The following is a 24,807-nucleotide window of genomic DNA, read 5'->3' on the forward strand; positions in this document are numbered from 1 at the left end:
TGCCACAATAAAACTAACTTTGAACTTTGATTGGCCAAACTGACTCGCCTACGCGACGCAAGCTGAACGTCACGGTGCTCATTGAAGGAGCTCCATGTGACATGGAGATCGACACCGGGTCTGCCCTGTCCATCGTGTCTTGGAGCACCATCAAAAGACTGGTACCCAGAGTGTCCAAAAGGCAACTCGACTCTCACCGCGTACACCTGAGAGACTACCAGGGAAACGACATCCCCGTGGTAGGCGTTGGCTGGTTCCGGATCGCCTCCAATGATTTTTCGGGCCTGCTCCGGTTGGTGGTGGTCGAAGGTCAGCGGCCAAGCCTCCTAGGGCTAGACTGGTTTGATGCCCTCAGCCTGGAAGTCACCAGCATCAACTGCATCTCTAACGCAGAGACTGAGGGTCTGGTCAAAGACTTTGCCGAGGTTTTTGACGGCACCTTGGGGCAATATACAGGTATGCCCATCTCCTTTAGCCTTGATCCACAAGTCGCCCCCATCAAGCTAAAGCCATGCCGGGTTCCCTTTGCTCTCAAGGCTAAGGTGGACGAACAACTGGACAAACTGATCACCCAAGGAGTTTTGGAGTTTTGGAGTTGACCACGCCAAGTGGGAAACCCCCATCGTCACGCCTGTCAAGCCAGACGGATCGGTGAGAATCTGCGCTGACTACAAGTGCACGATCAACAAGGCACTTCAGCAGCACGCTTATCCGGTTCCTGTTGTCCAACACCTGCTGCACTCCCTGGGTGAGGGTAAGGTCTTCGCTAAGCTGGACCTTGCCCAAGCCTATCAACAACTGCCCGTCGATGATGCCACTGCTGAAGCCCAGACGATCGTCACCCACCGAGGGGCATTCCGTTGCCGCCGGTTGCAGTTCGGGGTGAGTGTGGCTCCTGGCATCTTCCAAAGACTTATGGAGCGTCTCCTGCAAGGGCTTCCGGGTGTGGTACCATATTTTGATGACGTCTTGGTGTCTGCAGACTCACACCAGCAGCTGTTCGAGTAGTGAAGTTTCACCCTGGGCCAGCAGGGGGATACTGTAGATAGTTTTCACTCAGGTCTGTAGATAGTTTTCACTCAGGTCCACGTCAGTTATTTTAGGCGGGAAACTGTGGGTTGTTGTTGCTACAATGTGGACAGCCGGCTGCCTATAAAAGCAGGCCGGCTGAGCTCTTTGCTAGTCAGTTCTATTCCAGCTTACAAAATAAAGAGCTGCTTTGGAGAAATCGCTGTGTCCTCTGCTATGTCAACCCACAACTTAACAGAGGGAGCTGCAGCCCAAGCTAGGAAAAGAGGTGGTCAGGGAACACCTAGCTACTTTAAACAAATTCAAACCTCCAGGCCCTGATGAGCTGCACCCAAAGGGTATTAAGAACCTCGCAGTTGTAATCTCAGAACCTCTATCTATAATCTTTGAGAGTTCTTGGGGAGCGGGGGAGGTTCCTGCAGACTGGAGGTGGACAAATGTTAGGGCTGGGGAGAGGACAGCTTAGTATCAATACCAGAAAAAGTCATGGAACAGACTATTAAACAGTTGGTCCGTGAGCAGTCAGAAAAGGATTTTGTGGTTTCTAAGAGATAGCTTGGGTTTCTCAAAAACAAGTCATGCCAGAGTAATCTTATTTATTTTTAAAATATAGAGAGAGTTACAAGCTTAGTGGATCAGAGGGATGCTGTGGATATAACATTGCTTGATTTCAATAAAGCTATCAAAAAAGTCCCCCATGATATTCTTGTGGAGAAGCTGGTAAAATGTGGGCTGTGCAATGCCAGTGGTAGGCGGGTTTGACTGAGCGAACCCAAAGAAGCATCAAATCTGCAGATGGCACCAAACCGGGAGGGGTGGCTAATACTGCAGAAGATAGAATCAGGACTCAAGATGACCTTAACAGACTGGAGAACTCCACCATGTGAAGAAAAGCACTGAGCTGCCCCCCTTTTCTCCAAGCCAGTCTGTCAGGTATCCCCTGCTAGTCCTTTTCACATGCAAAGAGGATACTTGAGACATGAGATATGTGACCGACTCAAAATCTTAATGGTCAGAAAGAGTCTGGGGGTCACTCCTCCCACGTTAAGCGAGACTTAAAAAAGCTGATCTGCTTCTTGCAGCACCAGGAATCCAGGTTCCCTCTTAGCATACCAGGCTTCCAAACTGGACTTTCTGTCCAGCATCTAGATCAAGGGAAGTAATAGTGCCACTGTATTCTGCTCTGGTCAGACCTCACCTGGAGTACTGTGTCCAGTTCTGGGCACCACAGTTCAAGAAGGACACTGACAAACTGGAACGTGTCCAGAGGAGGGCAACCAAAATGGTCAAAGGCCTGGAAACGATGCCTTATGAGGAACGGCTAAGGGAGCTGCGCATGTTTAGCCTGGAGAAGAGGAGGTTAAGGGGTGATATGATAGCCATGTTCAAATATATAAAAGGATGTCACATAGAGGAGGGAGAAAGGTTGTTTTCTGCTGCTCCAGAGAAGCGGACACGGAGCAATGGTTCCAAACTACAAGAAAGAAGATTCCACCTAAACATTAGGAAGAACTTCCTGACAGCAAGAGCTGTTCGACAGTGGAATTTGCTGCCAAGGAGTGTGGTGGAGTCTCCTTCTTTGGAGGTCTTTAAGCAGAGGCTTGACAACCATATGTCAGGAGTGCTCTGATGGTGTTTCCTGCTTGGCAGGGGGTTGGACTCGATGGCCCTTGTGGTCTCTTCCAACTCTATGATTCTATGATTCTATGATTGACCATCCTTGCTGCTTATGAGTAAACCAGAACTGGTGCAGCTAGGATTCTTGGGGCCATCTTGGTGGCTGCTCCCAAACTTTGGAACTCCCTCCCTGGTGAAGCTAGAATGGCTGCCTCCTTGTTGTTCTTCCATCAGCAAGTGAAGACCTTCTTGTTCCAAACGGCTTTGGGAATCTGACTGCCTTTAAGGAAAAGACTGGTGTTGTGCCCTTTCCATTGGAATTATATGTATGTTTTAATAGGTCTTAGATAGATCAATACAGATAGAGGTTACAGATAGAGGTAGAGATATAATTTTATTTCTATTAATATTTTAATATTTTTAATTACAGGCGGCAATCATTCTGCTTGGCGGTTCTGTTCCTAGAACCCACATGTCAAATTCCCCCCACCCCTGGTCTGCCGCCATTCTGCCTTCTTCCAGGTCCAAAAGGCCACATGCATCAGTGATTGCGTCAATTGGACACGCCTAAAGTGGTCACTGCCTGTATGATAGTAGTAATAGTAGTAGTAATAATAATAATAATAATAATAATAATAATGTCCTTTTAGAACCACAGAGCTCAGATTTCAGATTTTTTAGCAATCTGTTTTGGCCTTCTGCCAGCTTCCCCCCCCCCTTTATTCCTAATAAAGTTTCTTAATTTGACAGCAATTGTTAACCACAGGGCTTTAGGATCTCCATGTGCCCAGACACCTGACATTCAGGCTACTGGGCATTTAGGACTGGGGTTGTAAGTGACCAGCTTGCTTTTCTGAGGTTTGGGAGAGACTCAGAGAGAGGGCAGGCTGTCTTTAAACTCTGAGTTACTCATACGGGAAGTGGGGTTTTTTATGTCGTGCCTCAATAACTTTTCTTCTTACAAGTCAATAACTGGGGGAGATTAAAATTAGAATGCAAGAGGCTTTTCTCATGTTTTTCCGATTCCGCATGGAAAAAGCAATGTAAAACAACACTGAAGTTAAAAAAGGGGGGGGCAAGAAACAACTAAAATTGATGAGAACATTGTAGGAGTGGGGTCTAAGGGATGTATGGAGTGAGAGTAATCCAGGGGACACAATCCACACATTTGTCACCCTTTTTTTAGCTCGCAATCTAAAATAGACTTTTAAAGGAAGTACAGACAGCTCATATTGGTGAAATAAAAATAACAGACCATGTTCCACTGAGCGCACACTTCCTATTAACTCCGTCAGAAATTGTGACCCATATTTGGTATTTTGGTCCTGTCCTTGACATCATTAGATTTTTTTAAAAAAGAAAAATAATACAGAAGGAACAGTTTCAGAATTGCTGTGGGAAACAATGAAGACAGTGTTTAAAGGTCTATGTATGCAAGAAAAATCAAGAGTGAATAAAATCTACAAGGCACAAAATACACAGTTACAACAGGAAGTCTCTTCCTTGGAGCCAAGACACAGGACAACAAGTTCAAAACAAGTTTACAAACAACTGCCTATTATGAAGGATGTTCTTCTCATTATAGGGGATTGGAATGCTAAAGGAGGGAGTCAAGAGATAAAAGGAACAACTGGCAAGTTTGGCCTTGGAGTTCAAAACAAAGCAGGGCAAAGGCTAATAGAGTTCTGCCAAGAGAACAAGCTGGTCATCACAAACACTCTTTTCCAACAACACTAGAGACGACTCTACACATGGACATCACCAGGTGGGCAGCATCGAAATCAGATTGATTATATTCTCTGCAGCCAAAGATGGAGAAGCTCTATATAGTCAGCAAAAACAAGACCTGGAGCTGACTGTTCTCAGATCATCAGCTTCTTATAGCAAAATTCCAGCTTAAACTGAAGAAAGTAGGAAAAACCACTGGGTCAGTAAGACACAATCTAAATCAAATCCCTTATGAATACACAGTGGAAGTGAGGAACAGGTTTAAGGATTTAGATTTGTTGGACAGAGTGCCTGAAGAACCATGGATGGAGGCTTGTAACATTATACAGGAAGCAGCAACGAAAACCATCCCAATGAAAAGGAAATGCAAGAAAGCAAAGTGGCTGTCCAACGAGGCCTTACAAATAGCGGGGGAGAGGAGGCAAGCAAAATGCGAGGGAGATAGTGAAAGATACAGGAAATTGAATGCAGATTTCCAAAAAATAGCAAGGAGAGACAAGAGGGATTTCTTAAATGAGCAATGCAAAGAAATAGAGGAAAACAACAGAATGGGAAAAACCAAAGATTACCATAATAAAGGACAAAAGTGGAAAGGACCTAACAGAAGCAGAAGATGTCAAGAAGAGATGGCAAGAATACACAGAGGAATTATACCAGAAAGATATGGATGGCTCATACACCCCAGGTAGTGTGGTTGCTGACCTTGAGCCAGACATCCTGGAGAGTGAAGTCAAATGGGCCTTAGAAAGCACTGCTAATAACAAGGCCAGTGGAAGTGATGATATTCCAGCTGAAGTATTTAAAATTTTAAAAGATGATGCTGTTAAGGTGCTATACTCAATATGCCAACAAGTTTGGAAAACTCAGCAGTGGCCAGAGGATTGGAGAAGATCAGTCTACATCCCAGTCCCAAAGAAGGGCAGTGCCAAAGAATGCTCCAACTACCGCACAACTGCACTCATTTCACACGCTAGCAAGGTTATGCTTAAAATTCTACAAAGCAGGCTTAAGCAGTATGTGGACCGAGAACTCCCAGAAGTGCAAGCTGGATTTCAAAGGGGCAGAGGAACCAGAGACCAAATTGCAAACATGCGCTGGATTATGGAGAAAGCTAGAGAGTTCCAGAAAGACATCTACTTCTGCTTCATTGACTATGCAAAAGCCTTTGACTGTGTTGACCACAGCAAACTATGGCAAGTTCTTAAAGAAATGGGAGTGCCTGATCACCTCATCTGTCTCCTGAGAAATCTCTATGTGGGACAAGAAGCTACAGTTAGAACTGGATATGGAACAACTGGTTGGTTCAAAATTGGGAAAGGAGTATGACAAGGCTGTATGTTGTCTGCCTGTTTATTTAACTTATATGTAGAATTCATCATGCAAAAGGCTGGATTGGATGAATCCCAAACCGGAATTAAGATTGCCGGAAGAAATATCAACCACCTGACACAACCTTGATGGCAGAAAGTGAGGAGGAGTTAAATAACCTTTTAATGAGTGTGAAAGAGGAGAGCGCAAAATATGGTCTGAAGCTCAACATCAAAAAAACTAAGATCATGGCCACTGGGCCCATCACCTCCTGGCAAATAGAAGGGGGGGAAATGGAGGCAGTAAGAGATTTTACTTTCTTGGGCTCCATGATCACTGCAGATGGTGACAGCAGCCACGAAATTAAGAGACGCCTGCTTCTTGGGAGGAAAGCAATGACAAACCTAGACAGCATCTTAAAAAGTAGAGACATCACCTTGCCAACAAAGGTCCGTATAGTTAAAGCTATGGTTTTCCCAGTAGTGATGTATGGAAGTGAGAGCTGGACCATCAAGAAGGCTGATCGCCGAAGAATTGATGCTTTTGAATTATGGTGCTGGAGGAGACTCTTGAGAGTCCCATGAACTGTAAGAAGATCAAACCTATCCATTCTTAAGGAAATCAGCCCTGAGTGCTCACTGGAAGGACAGATTGTGAAACTGAGGCTTCAATACTTTGGCCACCTGATGAGAAGAGAAGACTCCCTGGAAAAGACCCTGATGTTGGGACAGATGGAGGGCACAAGGAGAAGGGGACGACAGAGGACGAGATGGTGGGACGGTGTTCTCAAAGCTACCAGCATGAGTTTGACCAAACTGCGGGAGGCAGTGGAAGACAGGAGTGCCTGGCGTGCTCTGGTCCAGGGGGTCACGAAGAGTTGGACACGACTAAACGACTAAACAACAACAACAACATATTATGTGAAAAGAACTAGAAGCAATAGAAATTGATAAAACAATAGTACAAATTCTAAATTAAAAACAAAAGTATTAAGAATATTGGGGTAAGGGATCCAAACTATTAGCTGCTGGTTGCAAAAAAGGAGAAACAAAGCTGTAATTACAGGTATAAAAATGAAAACAGAAGAAAGGGTTTATAACACAAAATCAGTATCTGTAGAATTCAATAAGTTTTTTTTCTCTGTACTCCTCCCCACTCCCCCTCTAGAATAAATTACTAGATACCAAAGCTCATCAGGAGGGCTTTAAACTGACTAATGTGGGGGAGGGAGACAGTGCTCCTGAAGGTAGGAGTCTATCAATTGATGAAGATGATCATCCAAATGTCATAGACCAAATGGAGCAAACAGCACGCAGACCTAGTGGTGGGAGGAAAAAATCCTTAAATAAGAGACACGGGCAAGACAACAATGCCCATTTACACCACAAAGAACTCATAACCCACCTACTTTCAGCAGCCAGAAACACCATAACCAGACACTGGAGAGACCTGTCAGGAGTAAGCATGGACCAATGGTACCAAATAGTATGGGAAACAGCCCTACTAGAAAAATTAACTAACAAACTGAAACTGACACGGGGACAAACAGAAGAAGACACCTTCACCCCGGTATGGCTCCCCTTTATCACATACACAGCCCAACAGGACAATGACAATAATCCACCAACAGCATACAAATCAATATGGCTAACTTGATCCAAAACACCCACCCACCTCACTCACACACGAAAACAAAGATCACCACAGCCAATCACAAACAAACAATCACATCCTAGGCCAACCCCAACCTCTCTCACCACCAAAGGAACACAAGTGAACAACACAAGCATGCTGACACCAAACTACATACATTAAGCATAATAGAAACACCGCTACCCCACCCCACCCCCATCCATCTCCCCTCCTTCCACCCTCCTTTCTTCTTTTTTCCTTCTTTTCTTTTTTCTTCTCCCCCTAATGCCTCAACAAATGAAATGGATTTGTAAAAATGTTACACGGGAAAAAAAAAAATACGAGGCATTACACTTACACTGTAAAACAAGAAAACCCTTAATAAAATATATTTTTTAAAAAAAATAAGAGACACGGGGGAATGATTAATGGACTTCAATGTCTTCGAACTCTATGATTCTATGATTCTATGAAAGCAATACCTATACTAAAAGAAGAGGACAGTAAATGTATGGAAAATGAGGTATCAGAGGAGAAGATAAAGGAAGTAATTTAAAACTTGAAGGTGGGAAAATCATGTGGCCCTAATAAATAATAATAATTTTATTATTTATACCCCATTGTGATGGTTTTGAAACACCCTTTTACAAAACATTTAAGGAACACGCACTTCCACAAATGGCCAGGCTATACAATGTGTTGGGGGGGGGGGGCTGTAAGCCCGAGCCTCCTTCCAATTCCTGCATCCCACACAGATTCAATTCCAGGAATAGCTAGACGACCTTCCTGATGAGGTAACGGCCTAAGCCTGGGTTGTTAAGGTAACGAAGGAAGTGGCTCTGTGCCAGAGGACAAATGAGTGGGGCCCCTTCCCTCCCATGTCTGGTAGTTTGAAAGACAAAAAACTTGAGTGGGGTGTGCAAGCTAGAAGCTGCAGGCTGGGCAGCTGGGAGACAGAGCGATGCCTGATTTCTGTTGCAATCCAAGGCTGTGGCTCTGGGAGAAGCAATACCATCCTGAGGCATTAATGCTGTGAACTCCTCCATCGTAGGCTCAGGTTGTATATATGTGCAAATAACCTCATTGCAGAGGAAACACGAACCCTGGGTAAGTGCCTGCTGCAGCCCCTCACTGCTCAGAGACTGGGGTGGAATGCAACACAACACTATGTCAGCCCATAACCCACTTCCCGCAACTTCAAAGCATTCAAGAATCGTGGTTCTTCCCAAGGATCCCACCAATGTTGAGTCATACCAACCAATCCCTTTGTTAAATCTAGATTATAAAATATTTACAGTCATTCTGGTCATTAGATTAAAAATGTTTAAGGTAAAGGTAAAGGGACCCCTGACCATTAGGTCCAGTCGTGACCGACTCTGGGGTTGCGGCGCTCATCTCGCTTTATTGGCCGAGGGAGCCAGCGTACAGCTTCCGGGTCATGTGGCCAGCGTGACTAAGCCGCTTCTGGCGAACCAGAGCAGCGCACGGAAACGGCGTTTACCTTCCCACTGGAGCGGTACCTATTTATCTACTTGCACTTTGAGGTGCTTTCGAACTGCTAGGTTGGCAGGATAAAAAAAAAAAAAGTTTACTTGCAGTTATATACACCCAGACCAACCTGGGTTTGTTCTTGGGGGAATAACTGATCCAATAAGGAAATTGGATCAGTAATTCCCACTTCATTTCAACAGAGACAGTTCCTTACATGTCTCTTGTCCGTGTTCAAAGACTCATGGGGCTCTTGTAAGAAGAGCCAAGAACTGCCTGCCGCCTGGGAGCTTCTTAGAGAAGATCTGGATGTTACTGGGGGAGGTGACAAACGCTGGGATCTCAACCTCGCTCTCTCCCTGCCTCTACCGCTCTGCCTCACATTTCCTCTCCTTGCAGCCCAACTTCCATTATGTGTCTGCACTCAGCATTACAGGCCTGTATTAACTCAACAAGGAGCTCTCTATTTGCAGACAAATGTATCAGGTACCAGAAGTTATTCTGCAACACTAAGTCATGGAAAACCAGTTCAATGCTGCCCCTCTGCTCGTACATGTCCACCCAGTTGCAGCAGAGGTCATTGTCTAGTTTCATAGATGGCCCTAAAATGTCCCGAATGTCCGCTAACAGTTCAGCCTCCAGTCCATGGGACTGCAGAACTGGCCAGTTACGTAGGATCTCCTTAGACCTTGAGCCCTGGGCAGAAGCATGAGGTTTTGAGTTAGCGCCCTTAAGATTAGGGGCCTCAATAGTAGCTACCACATCAGCATGGGAGCATGGAAGTGGTGTCCTGTCATCTTGCTGGCAGCTGCTCTCTGTGTTGGAAAAAAGAGCTGTCCATCTCCCAGAGATGTTGTTCTTTCAAGGCATCAAAGTCTGGCAGGCCATAACACTGGCAAGTGCATGTGGGTGGACAGCCCTGCAACAATCCCGCCAATCAAGCTCATCCACCCCCATTAGCTCAGGGGCAGAGGTGGACAGCGCCAGGGGGTGAAATGAATCTTTCCAGGTACTAGCACAGGTGGCCTTACACATGATTCCAGTAGTCCATGCTGGCTTTGGGGCGTCTTTTCCTACAATCAGTGTAATTCTGTCCTGCAGGAGCTGGTACTGCCCACTGTCAGCAAAGACCTCACCACCAAGGTCCAGATCAATACACCAATTAAACACCTCGCCAGCTGTGGCAAAACCAGATTCAAAATTAGCAGGAGAACCCAGATAGCAATCTAGCAGAGGTGGGTTTATAGAAGGGGTCAGCAACCTTTTTCAGCCGTGGGCCAGTCCACCGTCCCTCAGACCATGTGGTGGGCTGGACAATATTTTGAAGGGGAAAAAACGAACAAATTCCTATGCCCCACAAATAACCCAGAGATGCATTTTAAATAAAAGCACACATTCTACTCATGTAAAAACACGCTGATTCCCGGAGCGTCCACAGGCCGGATTGAGAAGGCGATTGGGCCGCATCCGACTCATGGGCCTTAGGTTGCCTACCCCTGGTTTATAGAAACAGGACTCTCTAGGCTTGCAAGGTCATTCCCAAATGGTATTTCCTTTCCTTGCCCAAAAAAGTCCAGTGTAGATTTCTACTGTGGGGAACGTCCTGGGGCTTTTGGAGGGGGGGCTCTATGGGCTTGACCATGGGTAAGGCCATCATGGAGGTAGAAAATCCAGGCGCTGGATGCCAGCCGCGGGGTAGAGAGGAGGGTACAGGAGTTCAACGACACCCCCTGATGTTCTGGCTAGCTAGAATTGTTCAATGCAACAGAGGCACAACTGCCCCTTTTGTGAGCCCTATGGATGAAGTGAGTGGTTACAACTTCCCATCTAAAATCCTTCCTGCTTTTTTGTCTTTCACCAAACTTAAGCAGTAAGAAGCCAACCTTGTCTCGCAGGTGCTGATTCATTTCTGCTTGTGCATGGCAGCTCTGGGGTAGTTATTTAAAGCCAACAGCGAGAAAGATAAAAACACAATTAAAAAGTGAACTCCGTAAGTTACAGCTCTTGGCATTCCAGCATGGAATGCAGGGGAGTCAGAGTGCAGCAAGCCCAGATTAAAAAAAGAAACTAACTAAAATTTTAAAGCATAACATCTTCTGAGCTGTGAGACCAGCTGCCATTCCTGGAGCTATCTGAAAGATTATTATAGGAAAGGAAAACCTCTTACAGCAGCAGAGATGCAAGTCCATTTAGAAAATAATCAATTTTCATGGCTGTTAGGATATCAGTTGAGATCATTTCTTACATTTACTAAAATTAAAAATGAGGCTACAAGGAAACGAACAGAATATGAAATGATAGTAATAAGAGATAGTATAATGACTAAGAGATTAATTTCATTCATATATGTAAAACACAACACCCTTATTGAGAATCCATTTTGCCCCCAACAAAATCTAAAAAGCTGGTGGGAATTATATTGGGATACAAACTTTGAAGAGGATAAATGAAACAATTTTTGGACAAAAGCACCATATAAATATCTCTCAGCTATCACTAGGGAACGTTCACTATCAGTTGCGCCTGGGTGGTATTTAGCACCGAGGTGCCTATCTTATATAAAGCCCAATAGCTCTCTGTTATGTTGGAAAGGATGTCTAATGATAGGTACATACCAAATGTGTGTCCACATATACAACTATTTTGGAAGGAACACTTAAAGAGATATCTCAGATTACAGCTCAGACAATCCCAATAACCCCAGCCTAATTTATATACTTCAGATATGGACCAATTAGGAAGTAAGGAATCAGTAACACATTTATTAGCAGCAGCTAAAACGATAATATCCAGAACCTGGAAAACCTTGCAATTAATGAATATTGAACGCTAGTATAATGTCATCTGGCAAACAGCCATAATGAAAAAGCTGTCACAAAAATTGAAGGTAGCAAGGGGAGAGAAAAAGCAAGATAATTTTTACACTATGGTATGATTTTATTAAATATACTAATGAAACAACAGAGATGAGTAATATGTACAGAGTATATGTCACAGGCTGGTTGGATGCAGAGGAGTGTTGGGAGACCCCATCTGGGGAACCCCTAAGGGAAACTCCTGGGGAAGAAGGCTCCGGGGGTTGGTGGTGGGAGGACAATGAGAGGTCAGAGGGAGAAGAGGGAGCAGATTGGGAGGTGTCGGAAGCTGAAGAGGAAACGGGACTTAGTGAGCGGGCGGAGTCTGGGGCAGAGAGCAGTTCAGACCCAGAGGCAGAAGTTGAAGCAGGAGAAGAAGGAGGCCAAGAAGCAGAGATGAGTCCGGCTGGTGAAGAGGCACAGGCATCTCTCCCTCCTGTTGCGGCAAACTCCCCTCCCCACCAGGTCTCCCAGAACCAGGAGAGGCATGAAGAGGGCCAAGGAGACGTTACCTTTCCGCAGCTGCAGTCTCAGATTGCTGGGGAGGTGGGGGTGGAGAGGAGGGGACTTTCAGTCTCAGCAACTGCTTCATGTGTGCAAGACCTTCCAGAGATGAGCTGTGATGCTCATTAGGCCAGACACCCTTGGCAGATCCTATTTTTGCTAATAACAACTCCAGCTTGCTCACTGTGATTTCTTGCTGGCTCAATCCTGTCAGTATATTGCTATATGGCATAGATAAGCAGGCACTACTCGTTAACTGACTTGTTTTGCTTTGTGTTTTCCAAGTTGATGGAAGAACTTGTTTTATTGGTTTACTATAATCACCTCATTATTATAAAATAATATGTTTAGTATTTTACCCACCTAATGACCCATTTTTTGTTAGTCACTCATGTTTTATTATTTGTGTGAACAATTTTATAACAAGAAAATAAAAAGTATTTTAAAAGGGGGGGGGGAGAGAAAGGCATACAAACAAATAACCCACAGCTTTCACTTTGAAATAGTTCAGTGATGGGTTGTTATCGCACATGAGCTCCATTAAGAACTTTAGATTAGCCAGGAGCAGATAAGGGATTGAAGTGCTGCTTAGTACTTACTATATTCCTGATGTATAAACTGGCTGCATGGCCTGGTACACCTTCAGAAAAAGCCAACAAACTGAGAAAAAGGGGCTTTTAAAAAATGGGTGTTCCCATAGCATCATGGATTACACTGTTATGTTAGAACAGACATCCAGGCTACCTACCCAGGCAAGAGCTTGGTTTAGGCCACTTGTGCCTGCTTAGCTGCATGTGATTAGAAGTTGGCAAGACCACTCAGGGAGGTCTTTTGCTTTCGTCTTGTTGACACAACAGCAATTATCCCACAGTTCTCGGGAACTGATATCGTTTCAGTTTTATTTACCTTGTGGCAGGAGTCTTGAGGTGGGCAAGAAGAAGCTGGTCTGGTCTTCCATCTTCAGGAAGTGCTCTCACTTTAGAGAGATTCTGCCTTCTGGCCACCAGTTGGGGAACAGATGCCACAACCTACCCAGAATTCCCCCAATCTACTCCCATCCAGTAGGATACAATAGGGTGTCTGCTATAGATCACCAAGCCAGACTGAAGACCTGGAGGATGCCTTCCTACAGCTTGTTTGTGTTCCGGACTGCTGGCCATGCTGGCTGGGGCTAAGGGGAGTTGGGGTTCAGCAACATCTGGGAGGCCACAGGTGAGCTTTCCTTACATTCGGGGAAGAGGAAGTGGTGCCCAAGGCCAAAACAATACAGATGGTGTGACAGCTGATGCGGTGTGGAGCATGTCGGGCAAGCAAGTAAATGAATTTATTACATTTATTTACCACCTGTTCCTCTAAGGATTATGGCCCCCACTGGTGAGAGAAAGGTATGGCCCCCACATTTTGCAGTGTCCTGTGATAAAAATTTGGCACAACCCCGGCTCCCCCACTCCATTTGACAGCATTGTTGTGGCGCCCTCTGAAACATGGCACCCGGTACGGGCTGCACCGGTTGCACAGTCCTAAACCTGCCTCTGCAGAGCTTGTATTAGCATGAAATCAGGACCCATGCTAATACAGCTAGGAGCAAGGACAACTGCAAGCAGAATAAACTCACCCCCCCCCCCAGCATCAAAATTCAGAATTCTGTGTAGGATAACGTAATGCAGGAAGAGAGATGCTGTGTTCATTTTTACAGATCCAGAGAGAAGGCCACTTAAGAATTGTGCATACCTGAAAGGGGAAACGGTCATAGTAGATAAATTAAAGTAAACACAACACATGAAGAAGCTCTTCCTAGAGTTGGCCGTGTTTTTTAAGGCACAGTCTGCTTACACTCCCGTGCAACAGTAGGCAGTGCAGTCATTCAAACTGCTTTGGAATTACTAAGGTGATAGCAGGTACTATTATGATTTGTTAGCATTTGCATCCCACCCTTCCTCCCCATTATTCAGCTTTTCCGGGTCATGACTAAACTGCTTCTGGTGCACGAAACACCGTGACGACTGGCAGAGCGCTTCTAAATTATTTTGAGCAAATGGGGAAAATTCCATTAGTGGCCTAGACACAATTCATTGCATCCAGATTCATTAGGTGCACTTAAAGGTAAAGGTAAATGGACCCCTGACCATTAGGTCCAGTTGTGGCCGACTCTGGGGTTGCAGCACTCATCTCTCTTTATTGGCCAAGGGAGCTGGCGTGCAGCTTCCGGGTCATGTGGCCAGCATGACTAAGCCACTTCTGGCGAACCAGAGCAGCGCACGGAAACGCCGTTTACCTTCCTGCCGGAGTGGTACCTATTTATCTACTTGCACTTTGATGTGCTTTCGAACTGCTAGGTTGGCAGGAGCAGGGACCGAGCAACGGGAGCTCACCCCATTGCGGGGATTCGAACTGCCGACCTTCTGATCGGCAAACCCTAGGCTCTGTGGTTTAACCCACAGTGCCACCCGTGTCCCTAGGTGCACTTAGTAATCACTTAAATCCAGTTCCCACCAGTGACAGGCTGCTTTCTTCTCTGAATACAGTATATAACTTTATTCTAACAAGACTCAAGCCTCAGGTCTCAGACAAGCTCTGCACAGGCCTGCTTACACCGATGGCAATTAAATTAAGTCATTACTAACTTGTCTCATAGATATTAGTAATGACTTAATATGCAAATGGCAAAAAGGGGAAGGATGCTCCAGTACAATCCTAATTCCCGACACAGTTGGAAGAGCTGTACAGCACAAGGCATTGCCAGTATGCCAATGGACAGGAAGTTGCATCTGCCATAAAACTGAATTTCTCCCCAAGCCTTTCAAAAATGATTATATTGCAAGTGGGGGGTGGGGTGTTGTACACTGAAGACACCATTTGACACCTTCCACCCTGACCACCCTCCACGGCTGCAATTACTGGCATGAAGCACCTTCTGCAAATGCTCTTCTGTGGGCTTCTGCTTTTCATGGATGCTTGTTTGCAGAAGAGAAAGGCTGTGAGAAAATCAGAACAGTTTATATTGCACATCCTCTCAAAGGGGCCAATGGAAACATCTTGTTCCTTTCGATCCCACGGCACTGCTCATCTGTGCCTTTCAAAGCAATGTTTGCAAGCACACCCAACCGCCCTAATAATGCTGCATTTATTTGCTGACCTGGAGCAGAATGGGAAAGGATCTCTCAAGGCTAAATATTTATTAAAGCCTCAGAGGGCATGTGTTGTTCTTTTTCCACTTCAGCAGCAGCTGTGTAGGTCTCCAGAGAAAAGCGCAGCAGCTCACTGGGAAAGCTTTTATGCAGTGAGAGACAAACAGATGTACTGCCTGGCCTGGCTTCCTACCAAACATTGTCCTCTCAATGGCTAGCAAGACCCTCCCTCTCCAAACAAGTTCTACAATACTCATCTGCTTTCTGGTGAAGGGAATGGATGGGTAACTAGGGTTACCGACCTAAGCTGCCAGGCTGATTGCTTCTATTCTTTTTAGTCAATTGTTGTGCCCTAATTCCTCTTCCCATTCTGGTGTTACAAGGCCCACTAATTTAATCCTAAATTGAATGAATATTCCAGTCATATAACGTCAAGGCATGTTTGCATTGTAACCACTTCTATGAATAAGTTATCTGTGTTTCTTACATGCAAACTGGGGTTCTCATGCTACATTTCTTGTTTGGTATGATCAACAGGATCTGGTAATCAAGATCTGTTACTACGAAGGCAATTTCAGCCACCTGTAAATCTGACTTTAGTATAGTGAACCACTCTGCAGAACTAAAATGGCTGAAAAGCAGTGCTTAGCTGAGATTCCTGGATTGCAGGGGGTTGAACTAGATCACCCTTGGGGTCCCTTCCTGCTCTGTGAGTCTATGGTTCTATGCTTAGCGTGGCAGCACCTGCACTTTGGAACTACCCATTGAGATCAAGCAGGCACCTTCATTGTACTGTTTTCCCACCCTGTGGCAGAACTGGACCGGGGGTGGGGAGGTTCTTCCTAAGCCCAAAGTTGCCATGTTGGGAAAACAAAATGCAGAAGCCTGTCTGTATTCAAGTTGTGTGTGTGGCAAGTGTGTGTGTGTGTGTGTGTGTGTGTGTGCATATGCATATGCACACTTTGCACACAGGGCCCTTGGAGGGCAGCCTAACCCTCAGTGTGGACTAGGGCCAAAACATGGTTAACCACACCATTTATAAAGCAGATTCCCCCTCATATGAGCCCCGCAAAAGATACACACCCTCAAGAAGGGAAGGATGGCATAGCTGTCAACTTACAGATTTGAAAATAAGGGGCCAGCAGCCTCGAAAACAAGGGATCAGCAGCCAAAATAAGGGATTTTCCAAGCACAGGTATGTTCAACTTCTGAGCCCCTCCGAGCCAAAGGCAGAAAGCCCAGCCAGCAGCCAAATGAAGCTTCAAGCTTCGTGGTTCCCACAGCGCAGCAACCTGGCAAAGGGGATGCAGCAAGGAAAACCACCGTCACCTCTCCGCTGGGAAGCGCTGAGCAAAGGCGAGTCCCCAGGCAACGCGGCCGATTGGATCGGCACAAGGCATGCAAGCTCCACCCCCCAGTCGTTCTTAGACTCCTTATTGGGTGAGCAACACAGCCAAGCAACACAGTTGGAGCCTCCCTCCTCCCTGGTCGGCAGGGAGGGAGGGAGGGAGGGGAGCTGCTTCCTTTGAAACCCGGGAAATTTAAGGGACATCATCAATAAGGGACAGCAGCGGGACACGGTGCTGGGATAAGGGACTTTCCCGCCAAATAAGGGACGGCTGACAGCTATGAAGGATGGTGAAATGGATGGTGAAAGACGGGCCCAATGCAGGAAACCGCCCTCCGACTGTGGTGAAGGGAGGGAAGTATGGTACTTGCCTAAACAGAAGTATATGAGAAGATAAATTAAAGTACCTTTTTCTGGGATGGTTGCATTAAAGCAGAAACTTTATCATCAAAGAATTTCTTCATAGCAAATCTATCTAGGGCTTGATCTGCACTGTTGAGAGAAGGGAAGGAAAAAATTATATTGTTTTCGGGAGTAGCTTTGCTGCTCTGAAATCAGGATATTGCATAGATTCATACCAACTGAATCACGTTCCGGGTTAATTGGCAAACACACTCGATTCTAGATCTGAAAGGGCCATTATTGTTTTAACATGGACATTTTTACAGTAGTTGCCTTGGGAATCTTTTTTCATTTTGAAAACTGGCCAAAAACGTATTAAAATGTGGATGCTTCTTTCGCTGCTCCATCAGGACAAGACAAGCCCTGACCCTCAGGCACATTTTTAAAAATGAGTCATAGAATCAATTAGCACATTTCAACCTTAGGTGGGTAATTAACTACATACTTAAGGAGTGGGGGGTGGGAATTGCTATGCAACATTCTCCTCATTTCCAACCAAGGTTAGTTGCATTGGTAACTGAAGCTCCATTGAGTGCCAGGAATGACTTTCTGCCCCTGGTGAAATGCTCCACCCACCTGACATTTGCTCTGAAACCAATTCTAACCCTGGAGACTTCCTGCCTTTTCTTGTGCTTTTAGTAGGATCCTGTCTTCTCCACTTCGTATTTTAATCTAGCCTTTCCTCACCATGTGCCCTCCAGACGAATGAGTCTGGACCCTGCAGTCTTCACCAGAGCCCTTGTCCATGTGCCACGCAAGAACGGACCTTTCCAGTGGTGGCCCACCAGGTGTGGAATGCTCTCCACAGAGAAACAGGCACTAATGTGATCTATTCTTTTTGGTGTTTGGTTTTTATTCATTTGTACTAACTATGTTATTGAATGAGCATTTTAGGTATTTTGTATTATATTTGTATTGTTTTAAATTTTCTGACTTTGTTTTTATCCATTGTATTTTATCTTGTAAGTCACTTCAAAACTTTTTAAGTTAAAAAGTGACCAACAAATGTAATAAATAATAATAATAAAATCATGATTTGGATTGCAAGTCCCACATTCCCTGGGGCAGATGGAAATGGTACTCTAAAACATCCGGAAGGGGTGAGGTTGGGGCTTTAGACGTAGGCAAGTGGAAGACCTGCTTCCTCCTACCTGGCAGACACACCTGCAAAGGGCATGTATGCAGATATCACTACTCCTATTCTTCCTTTTCCACCCTATAAACAGAAAAATCAGCATTTTATTTTATTTTATTTAACTCTTATCCCAAGGCAGTTTACAAAATCCTGAGATTCAGTTGCATTCCACCATCTTTTCATACTTTTTCAGTATTTTATGGCATTTTAAAATCATAACAATATTAAAACAAAGCAATAAATTGTAGCAAAGAAGCCAAAATGCAACTTGAAGTAACTCTGTGTCGATATTTCTTCCCTTCAGAGAATAGATTTGGTAGTTATTCAAGACAAGTCTAGGCATCTTTGCAATGTCTGGAATGATACGTTATAAAGTATATATATTCTGGAAAACAAGTGTATTCAAAAATGATTACTAGAATCTTCTTCTGACACCTATGATTTATAGCAATGACTGCATTTTAAGACCCTTTTCACAATGTTTCAAAATCTTATTAAAATGTATGACAAGCAATTAGTACAAATTACTGATAGATAATTACTTAGTCAACATATCTATGGTGGGAAGTTCAGATTGATGAACAAATGGCACATTGATATATTGAGGTTTTTTTTAAGTGTTTTTAAAGTAGGGGCTGGCAAACTTACTGAGCCCATGCCGGTTCACTCCCCCACAGACCTCTTGCTGGGCCGGAGCGTGCGCAATTTCCGCACATGTGCTATTTCCACACACACTTGGAGGAGGCACGGAAGAGGCATCCATGACTTCCTGCAGCCCATAGGAAGCCGCTGCAGCATAGTGGAAGTGAGTCCCCGTGCGACGAAGCAGTGCTGTGCCGTTTAGCTCCACACGGGGACTGACTGAGCTGGTGGCAGGGGCCGGGGGCCAGTTAAACAACCCCCCAGGCCTTAGCTGGCCCAGGGGCCGTTGTTTGCCAACCCCTGGTTTAAAGTGATACTGCTACAAAACCAGCTGATTTTTTGAAAAACGGAAACTTGTTTTAGCAAGAATTTCTGTTTGAAGATGCTGCTGGAGAACATTCCTGATTGGTGGCTCCTCCAAGGGGAAGGCTCAGGCAGGTTCCCTTCTGCCGCCTCTCTAGGGACGGAGGAGTCATCCCTTTCTGCAGACCAACCTGCAGAGCCGACAACTCCCGGACGCCTCAACAGTCATGTAACTGGAACCACAACAAAGACAAGAGTCCCACAATTACAACTCTACAGAGAAGGGGAAAAGGGGAAGAACAAGACGACAAAGGGTAATGTAATAAACAAAAATGTGTCCTGATTCCCTTATGGGGGGCACAAGAGCCCTTGTAGAGTCCTTTGTAGGTTCTCCATCGGTCGGAGAAAATAGCAGAGGCCAACCAGAGAATACTGAGAAGCAAAGCGGCTTGTAAGCCTGATCTTTATTGAACTATTGCAACAGGATGCTCCCCTCACATGCAGGAAAGGAGGAGGACCCCGAACCAAGGTGTGTCCACCCTTATATAGACATTTTTAATTGCCTGCCCTGGAGTCCAAGACCACCCTCAGAAACATCATACCTACATGACAGAAAGGGTGTAGCTCAAGAGAAATCTGAGTTTGTTGTTTACCTCCTGTCTGGCAGGTTACCTGTTAATGGTTACTTGATTGGATACCCTGGGGAGCCTGGCCAGTCTTTTGTAATGATAAATACTTAGTTCCTGAGCCAGGTCACAGGCTCACCCTATTCATACACAGACATACCCTTAAGACAGGATTTGTGAACAAAAAGACAATGGGGAGGCTCCCCCACCTCCTCCCTCCTTGCAGAGAAAACATTTGGTCAGTTTGGGAGTCAAAATGGTTTCAGGGCGGTCTTCCTGTGCTGCTCCAGACACACATCTATGTATGCGCTTGGATGGTACATTTATGAACATCTATTATATATATATAAGACCTTTAATTTTCTATTTCAGTAACAAAAAGAACTTCCCCTATAAGAAAAAGTGGAAACCTCCAATAAAGGAGCAGCCGCCTAAGAAAGGCTTTGACAGTATGTGAGGTGGCAGAAGAAGCAATCAGTCCCACAGCAGAGGAAGGAGAGCTGGGCAGAATGTCCTCCTGCTTCATCTTCAAAGAGAAACCCACAGCAAGGCCAATTTCTGTGTTTGCCAGATGCTGCTGGAGGACGTTCCCATGGCGATTGGGCAGGCGTCCTCTATGCTTCTCCCTGGCATCTCACAGTCTTTTTAGGGAATCTTCCCACTGAATACAGTCTCCAAGATTAGGAAGAGTTGATTATATAGTGTCTATGGAAGGTGAGAAGGCAGTTCACAGAGGTGAACTGCAGAGGAAGAGTACATTTAAAAACAACCAAGGCTGCTTCCCTCCCTCAGGCAATGAGGAAGAGGCCATTCCAACTTTCTTCCCTACAGAGAGACCTGTAAAGCTCCAGAGGGACACGGATGCTCTCCCATTCAGAGGCCTGTCCAAAGACAACAGCACAGCCCTGTGGACACTCAGGAGATGCCATCTGCATCCAGTGAGGAGGAAAGATATTAAGTTTAGAACCACTTATAGGGAGCGAAAGAAGGCAAAAAAGCTTAAGAAAGCAGAGGGTTTCAGAGGACCTTGAGTGTTCCTTCTGAAAAGAGGCCTCATCCCTAACAAGAACATCCTCCAGCATCACCCTCCATTGCAGAGCTCCTAATCTGCTTGAGGAATAAGCAGGATTTCCACTTAAAGGTCCTTAGCCCAGATTAAAGACACAGATGAGATGCAGAGCAGCTTCCATGCTCTCTTTCTCCCCCCCCCCCCCAGTGCTCCCAAACAAGCAGGCTGTTAGCAGGCTCACAACCCTGAGGGATCCTGTGGATATGCTAATTGCATAAGGCAATTTCTCTGGGTGCAGTTGCCCCCTTTAGGAGTCATGGGGCCTCTTCTCCTTTTCCCACAGGTACAGCTCACTTACTTGGCAATGGATCACCACCACATGCTGAGAGTCACCACATGCTGAGAGCCAGAATTCTATAGCTTTGCAAATGGTGCACAACTTCTTAAGGGGTGGAGCGTGAAGGTCAGGCCAGCCCACACCCAGAACCTGGAAAAAGGAGGGCTCCTTGCTTCTGATTTACCTGCTTGATAGATTCTATTTCAAAATATAAAGTGTTCAGGTCTCCTTGCCTTCTCTTTCTTTCTGCCTTTAGAAAGCTCCTCAGTGTGGAGAAAGGACACAGAACTTAAGATGCTTCGGTATCTGCGAACACTGTGCAAGTTTACAGTCCGCGTCGGCCCTGATGTTAGGCAGGGTGAAGCAGGAGGGGCAGATTTAGATATACAGTGGTACCTCGGGTTACATACAATTCAGGTTACAGACGCTTCAGGTTACAGACTCCGCTAACCCAGAAATAGTACCTTGGGTTAAGAACTTTGCTTCAGGATGAGAACAGAAATCATGCTCCGGCGGCGCAGCAGCAGCAGGAGGCCCCATTAGCTAAAGTGGTGCTTCAGGTTAAGAACTGTTTCAGGTTAAGAACGGACCTCCAGAACGAATTAAGTACTTAACCCGAGGTACCACTGTAAATGGATGGTACTGGTGAGACAACAAAATGTGCATTTGAGGTGATGATCTAGGATAGCCCATTCCCCTCTGCCAGCCTTCACTTGAGGTTGCAGTCATATATGAACCAGCCCATGTATATGATATGTTTGTGCTCAGGGAGGGCTGCATGGAGATAGGAGAGGTCCGCTCCTGTTAACAGAGCATGAGCAGGGGTAAAGATGAGGCAGAACAGGGCTTTGCGGAGCCTTATTGCCGTTCCCTCCGCAGTGGGCAGCTGTGAACATGTGAGAATGGACTGAAGCCTATTTTATCGTAAACCACCTTTCAGATCAAAGGATATTATTTATGTTTAAAACAAAACAAAAATGTCATGGAACTCTATGGCATTATCAATTGTGCAAATATAACAATAGGAATAATAACACCTTGTTACAAATAAGAATCAGCACATCATCACATTTTTTGAAAAAAGGGACAAAGTTGTAAAGAACCATTATAATCTAAACATGCATCTATTAGGTAACACAAAATACTAATCCGTCTTCTTAAGCAGATAACAACACATGGGATTCTGCCTTCCAATTAGCATGTCTCACATTTTAAGAATCCTAAACCTCAGACACCACAATCTTTGCAATGGTACCCTGTGAACCATTTATCTATGCCAGTGGAGGTTACCCTGTGGCCACCCAGGAGCTGCTTCCGTGGCCCACATCCAGAGGCCATGCGAAATGGGGCACCTTCAAAGAAAGCGGGGCCACGAGTGGGTCTGGCCCTCCAGATGTTCCTGAATCACAACTTCCATCATCCCTGACCATTGGCTGTGCTGGCCAGGCCAGACTAGGGTGGATGTGCAACGAGGCCCAGCCACCCCCAGCCACGGCCTTATTCAGCCAAGCATCTACAGCTGGGATTCAGGAGTCTTCCTGCGTTGCTGTTCTGATCCAGGCTGCCATCAATGCATTTTGCAAGAGAACATTTCCTGAGAGTGTTACCTTTTAAACAAGCATAAAGGAACAGTTCAACCCATAACAAAGTTCAAAGCGCATTTAAGAAAAAGTGAAGGCTTAAAGCGCTTTAATGTTTGAGCCAAGATCAACTGAACAAAGTTCACCTGTCTTCCCACTCTCATTGTTCATCCAACAGCTGTTCAGGGGAGGTTTGTCTGGGAGTAAGGTGCAGGTGCAGCCCAGTATGTACAGCTGCTTCAAGACATGGCTGACACTAGAGGAGTCACTGCCACATTTTGGCCAGATGGCTCAGTTTGCCCATCTGCATCTCAGCTTATGGGATGAGCTTGACCCTCACACTGCCCATTTGCTCTCTGAAAGACTGTGGTTGAAGGCCTCCTGAACTGAAAACCTTCTAAGAGAGAGATGGCCTTGGGGAAGCAAGAAGAACTGAATACCTCATAGGCTCAGATTCCAGAATTAATTTTAGAAATCAGCCCAGTTAAACCAGCTTTCAGGAGAAATAGATGACACAGCAGAATGAACCTATAAAATGAAAGACAGGGGAAATCTTCTTGTGCCTATACATAATGCATGTATCAACAGCACGTGCTCTCCCACTGAACAATGAGGACTGCAGGTAACGGATGGCTTCGATGAGCATCTTAATGAAGACTCCAAAGCAGGACAACATATTTAAAGAAGGAAATTTTGATACATGCTGAACACCACCTTGATCCACTCAGACCACATTTTCAACATCTCACTCAATTTTGTCAGCCTTAATTCTTCCCATTTTAAAACCATGTCTTATTGCCTTGGTATACTTTTAATCCCTAGGTGTGAGAGACAGAGTGCTGTTGAGAGCTCAGTGAGGTTTTTGTTTGACCTGTGTTGTGATTTTGGTCTTACATTACTTTACTTACTGATTGATTTATCACATTTTATTATAAAATATTGTAATTTTTGCTTGATTATGTCCTTTACCACTTTGGCAGCCTTTGGGTCAAGGAGCAGTATATAAATAAACTGTAACCAGGTTACCTGTGGCTCCTAGAAGCTGTCAGCATGCAGCAGTGGCCACAATCCCAGGAAACAGCTTCGACTGCCAGCTAAACCAGGGGAGGGTAGCCAAGGGGTCTCAAAGCCTCGGGGAGTTAGGGACTTCCCTGAAGATGGGCTCTGCTGGATTGAGCAGATGAGACCAATAGTGGGTGAGTCCAACGGTCAAGAAAGTGGTTTCCATAGAGGGAAGTGAGGGGCAGATGGGGCTCGTCCGCCTGGGAAAGGAGCCCATCTAGGAGAAGGAAAACTCTGGTCCTAAACCTTCACCGCCTGGCAGGATATCTTCAGGAGAAGAAAAGGCTCAGGAGGAAGCCCTCCACACATCCAGGATGGAGACAGTTGGATGGTGCCTTGTCCGCCTCCTTCTAGCAACTCCTGCAGCCAAGCTGGTGCCAAACGTCTGGCTCTGCTTTCTTTGGACCACAATAGCGTGGCTGAGAGCGGGTCTTGTGTTTGGGCTGCCCAGGGCTTGCGCCCCAGGGAGGTCTCTCTGATGCTGCTAATGCAGGGCTTGGACTTCATCCCTGGAGGCGCACTCCACTGTTGCTTCAGATGGACGCCAACAATAGCTTCACAATGGGCATAACTGCTAACTATGGTTGATAAGCCCCCTGACAAGAGAGAAATGGAGAGTTGGGGGGTAACAGAGGACAAATGGAGTTCTATGTACTTATCCTTTGTTGCTGTGGAGCAAGGGTGGAACATCATGTGTGGCCCTGGCCTGGTCCCAAGCACGGAGAATCCAAAGGACAAACCAGACACTCCAAAGGTCAAACAAAGACTTTGAGGAGCAGGCAGGGGTCTCTGATACTAGATGCTGAACCAGAAATTGCAAAAACCTGGAAGCCGACGGTCAACTTAATTTTTGAGCAACAGCTCCAGAGGCATTTGCATATGGTGCTTGTAGAAAAACATGCTCAATGCACAATTCTCAGAAAGAAAGGCAACATTTTGACTTTTTAGCCACTTGAAACCCACTCATAGAACATGTTAAAGGGCATAGACAATGTCCTTATCTTTTGTCTGACTTCCTGAGGTTGTGGAGTACCGGCTGAAGTAGCTTTTGTCCCCAGCCATTTGCATAAAATG

The 24,807-nt window shown here is 45.5% G+C and overlaps 1 protein-coding gene across 1 annotated transcript in view; it reads right to left on the minus strand.

The window, feature by feature from the left end:
• TNS3 (tensin 3) overlaps positions 1-17,116 on the minus strand; it is a 74,662-nt gene extending 57,546 nt beyond the window's left edge. Inside the window, exon 1 of the mRNA XM_079949327.1 lies at positions 17,047-17,116. Coding sequence (XP_079805453.1) covers positions 17,047-17,101 — 55 coding nt within the window. The 5' untranslated portion in view covers positions 17,102-17,116. The remainder of the gene's footprint in view (positions 1-17,046) is intronic.
• Positions 17,117-24,807: the final 7,691 nt, after the last annotated feature.

Source organism: Podarcis cretensis (genome assembly GCF_951804945.1).
Source record: "Podarcis cretensis genome assembly, chromosome: 13".
NCBI lineage: Eukaryota > Metazoa > Chordata > Lepidosauria > Squamata > Lacertidae > Podarcis > Podarcis cretensis.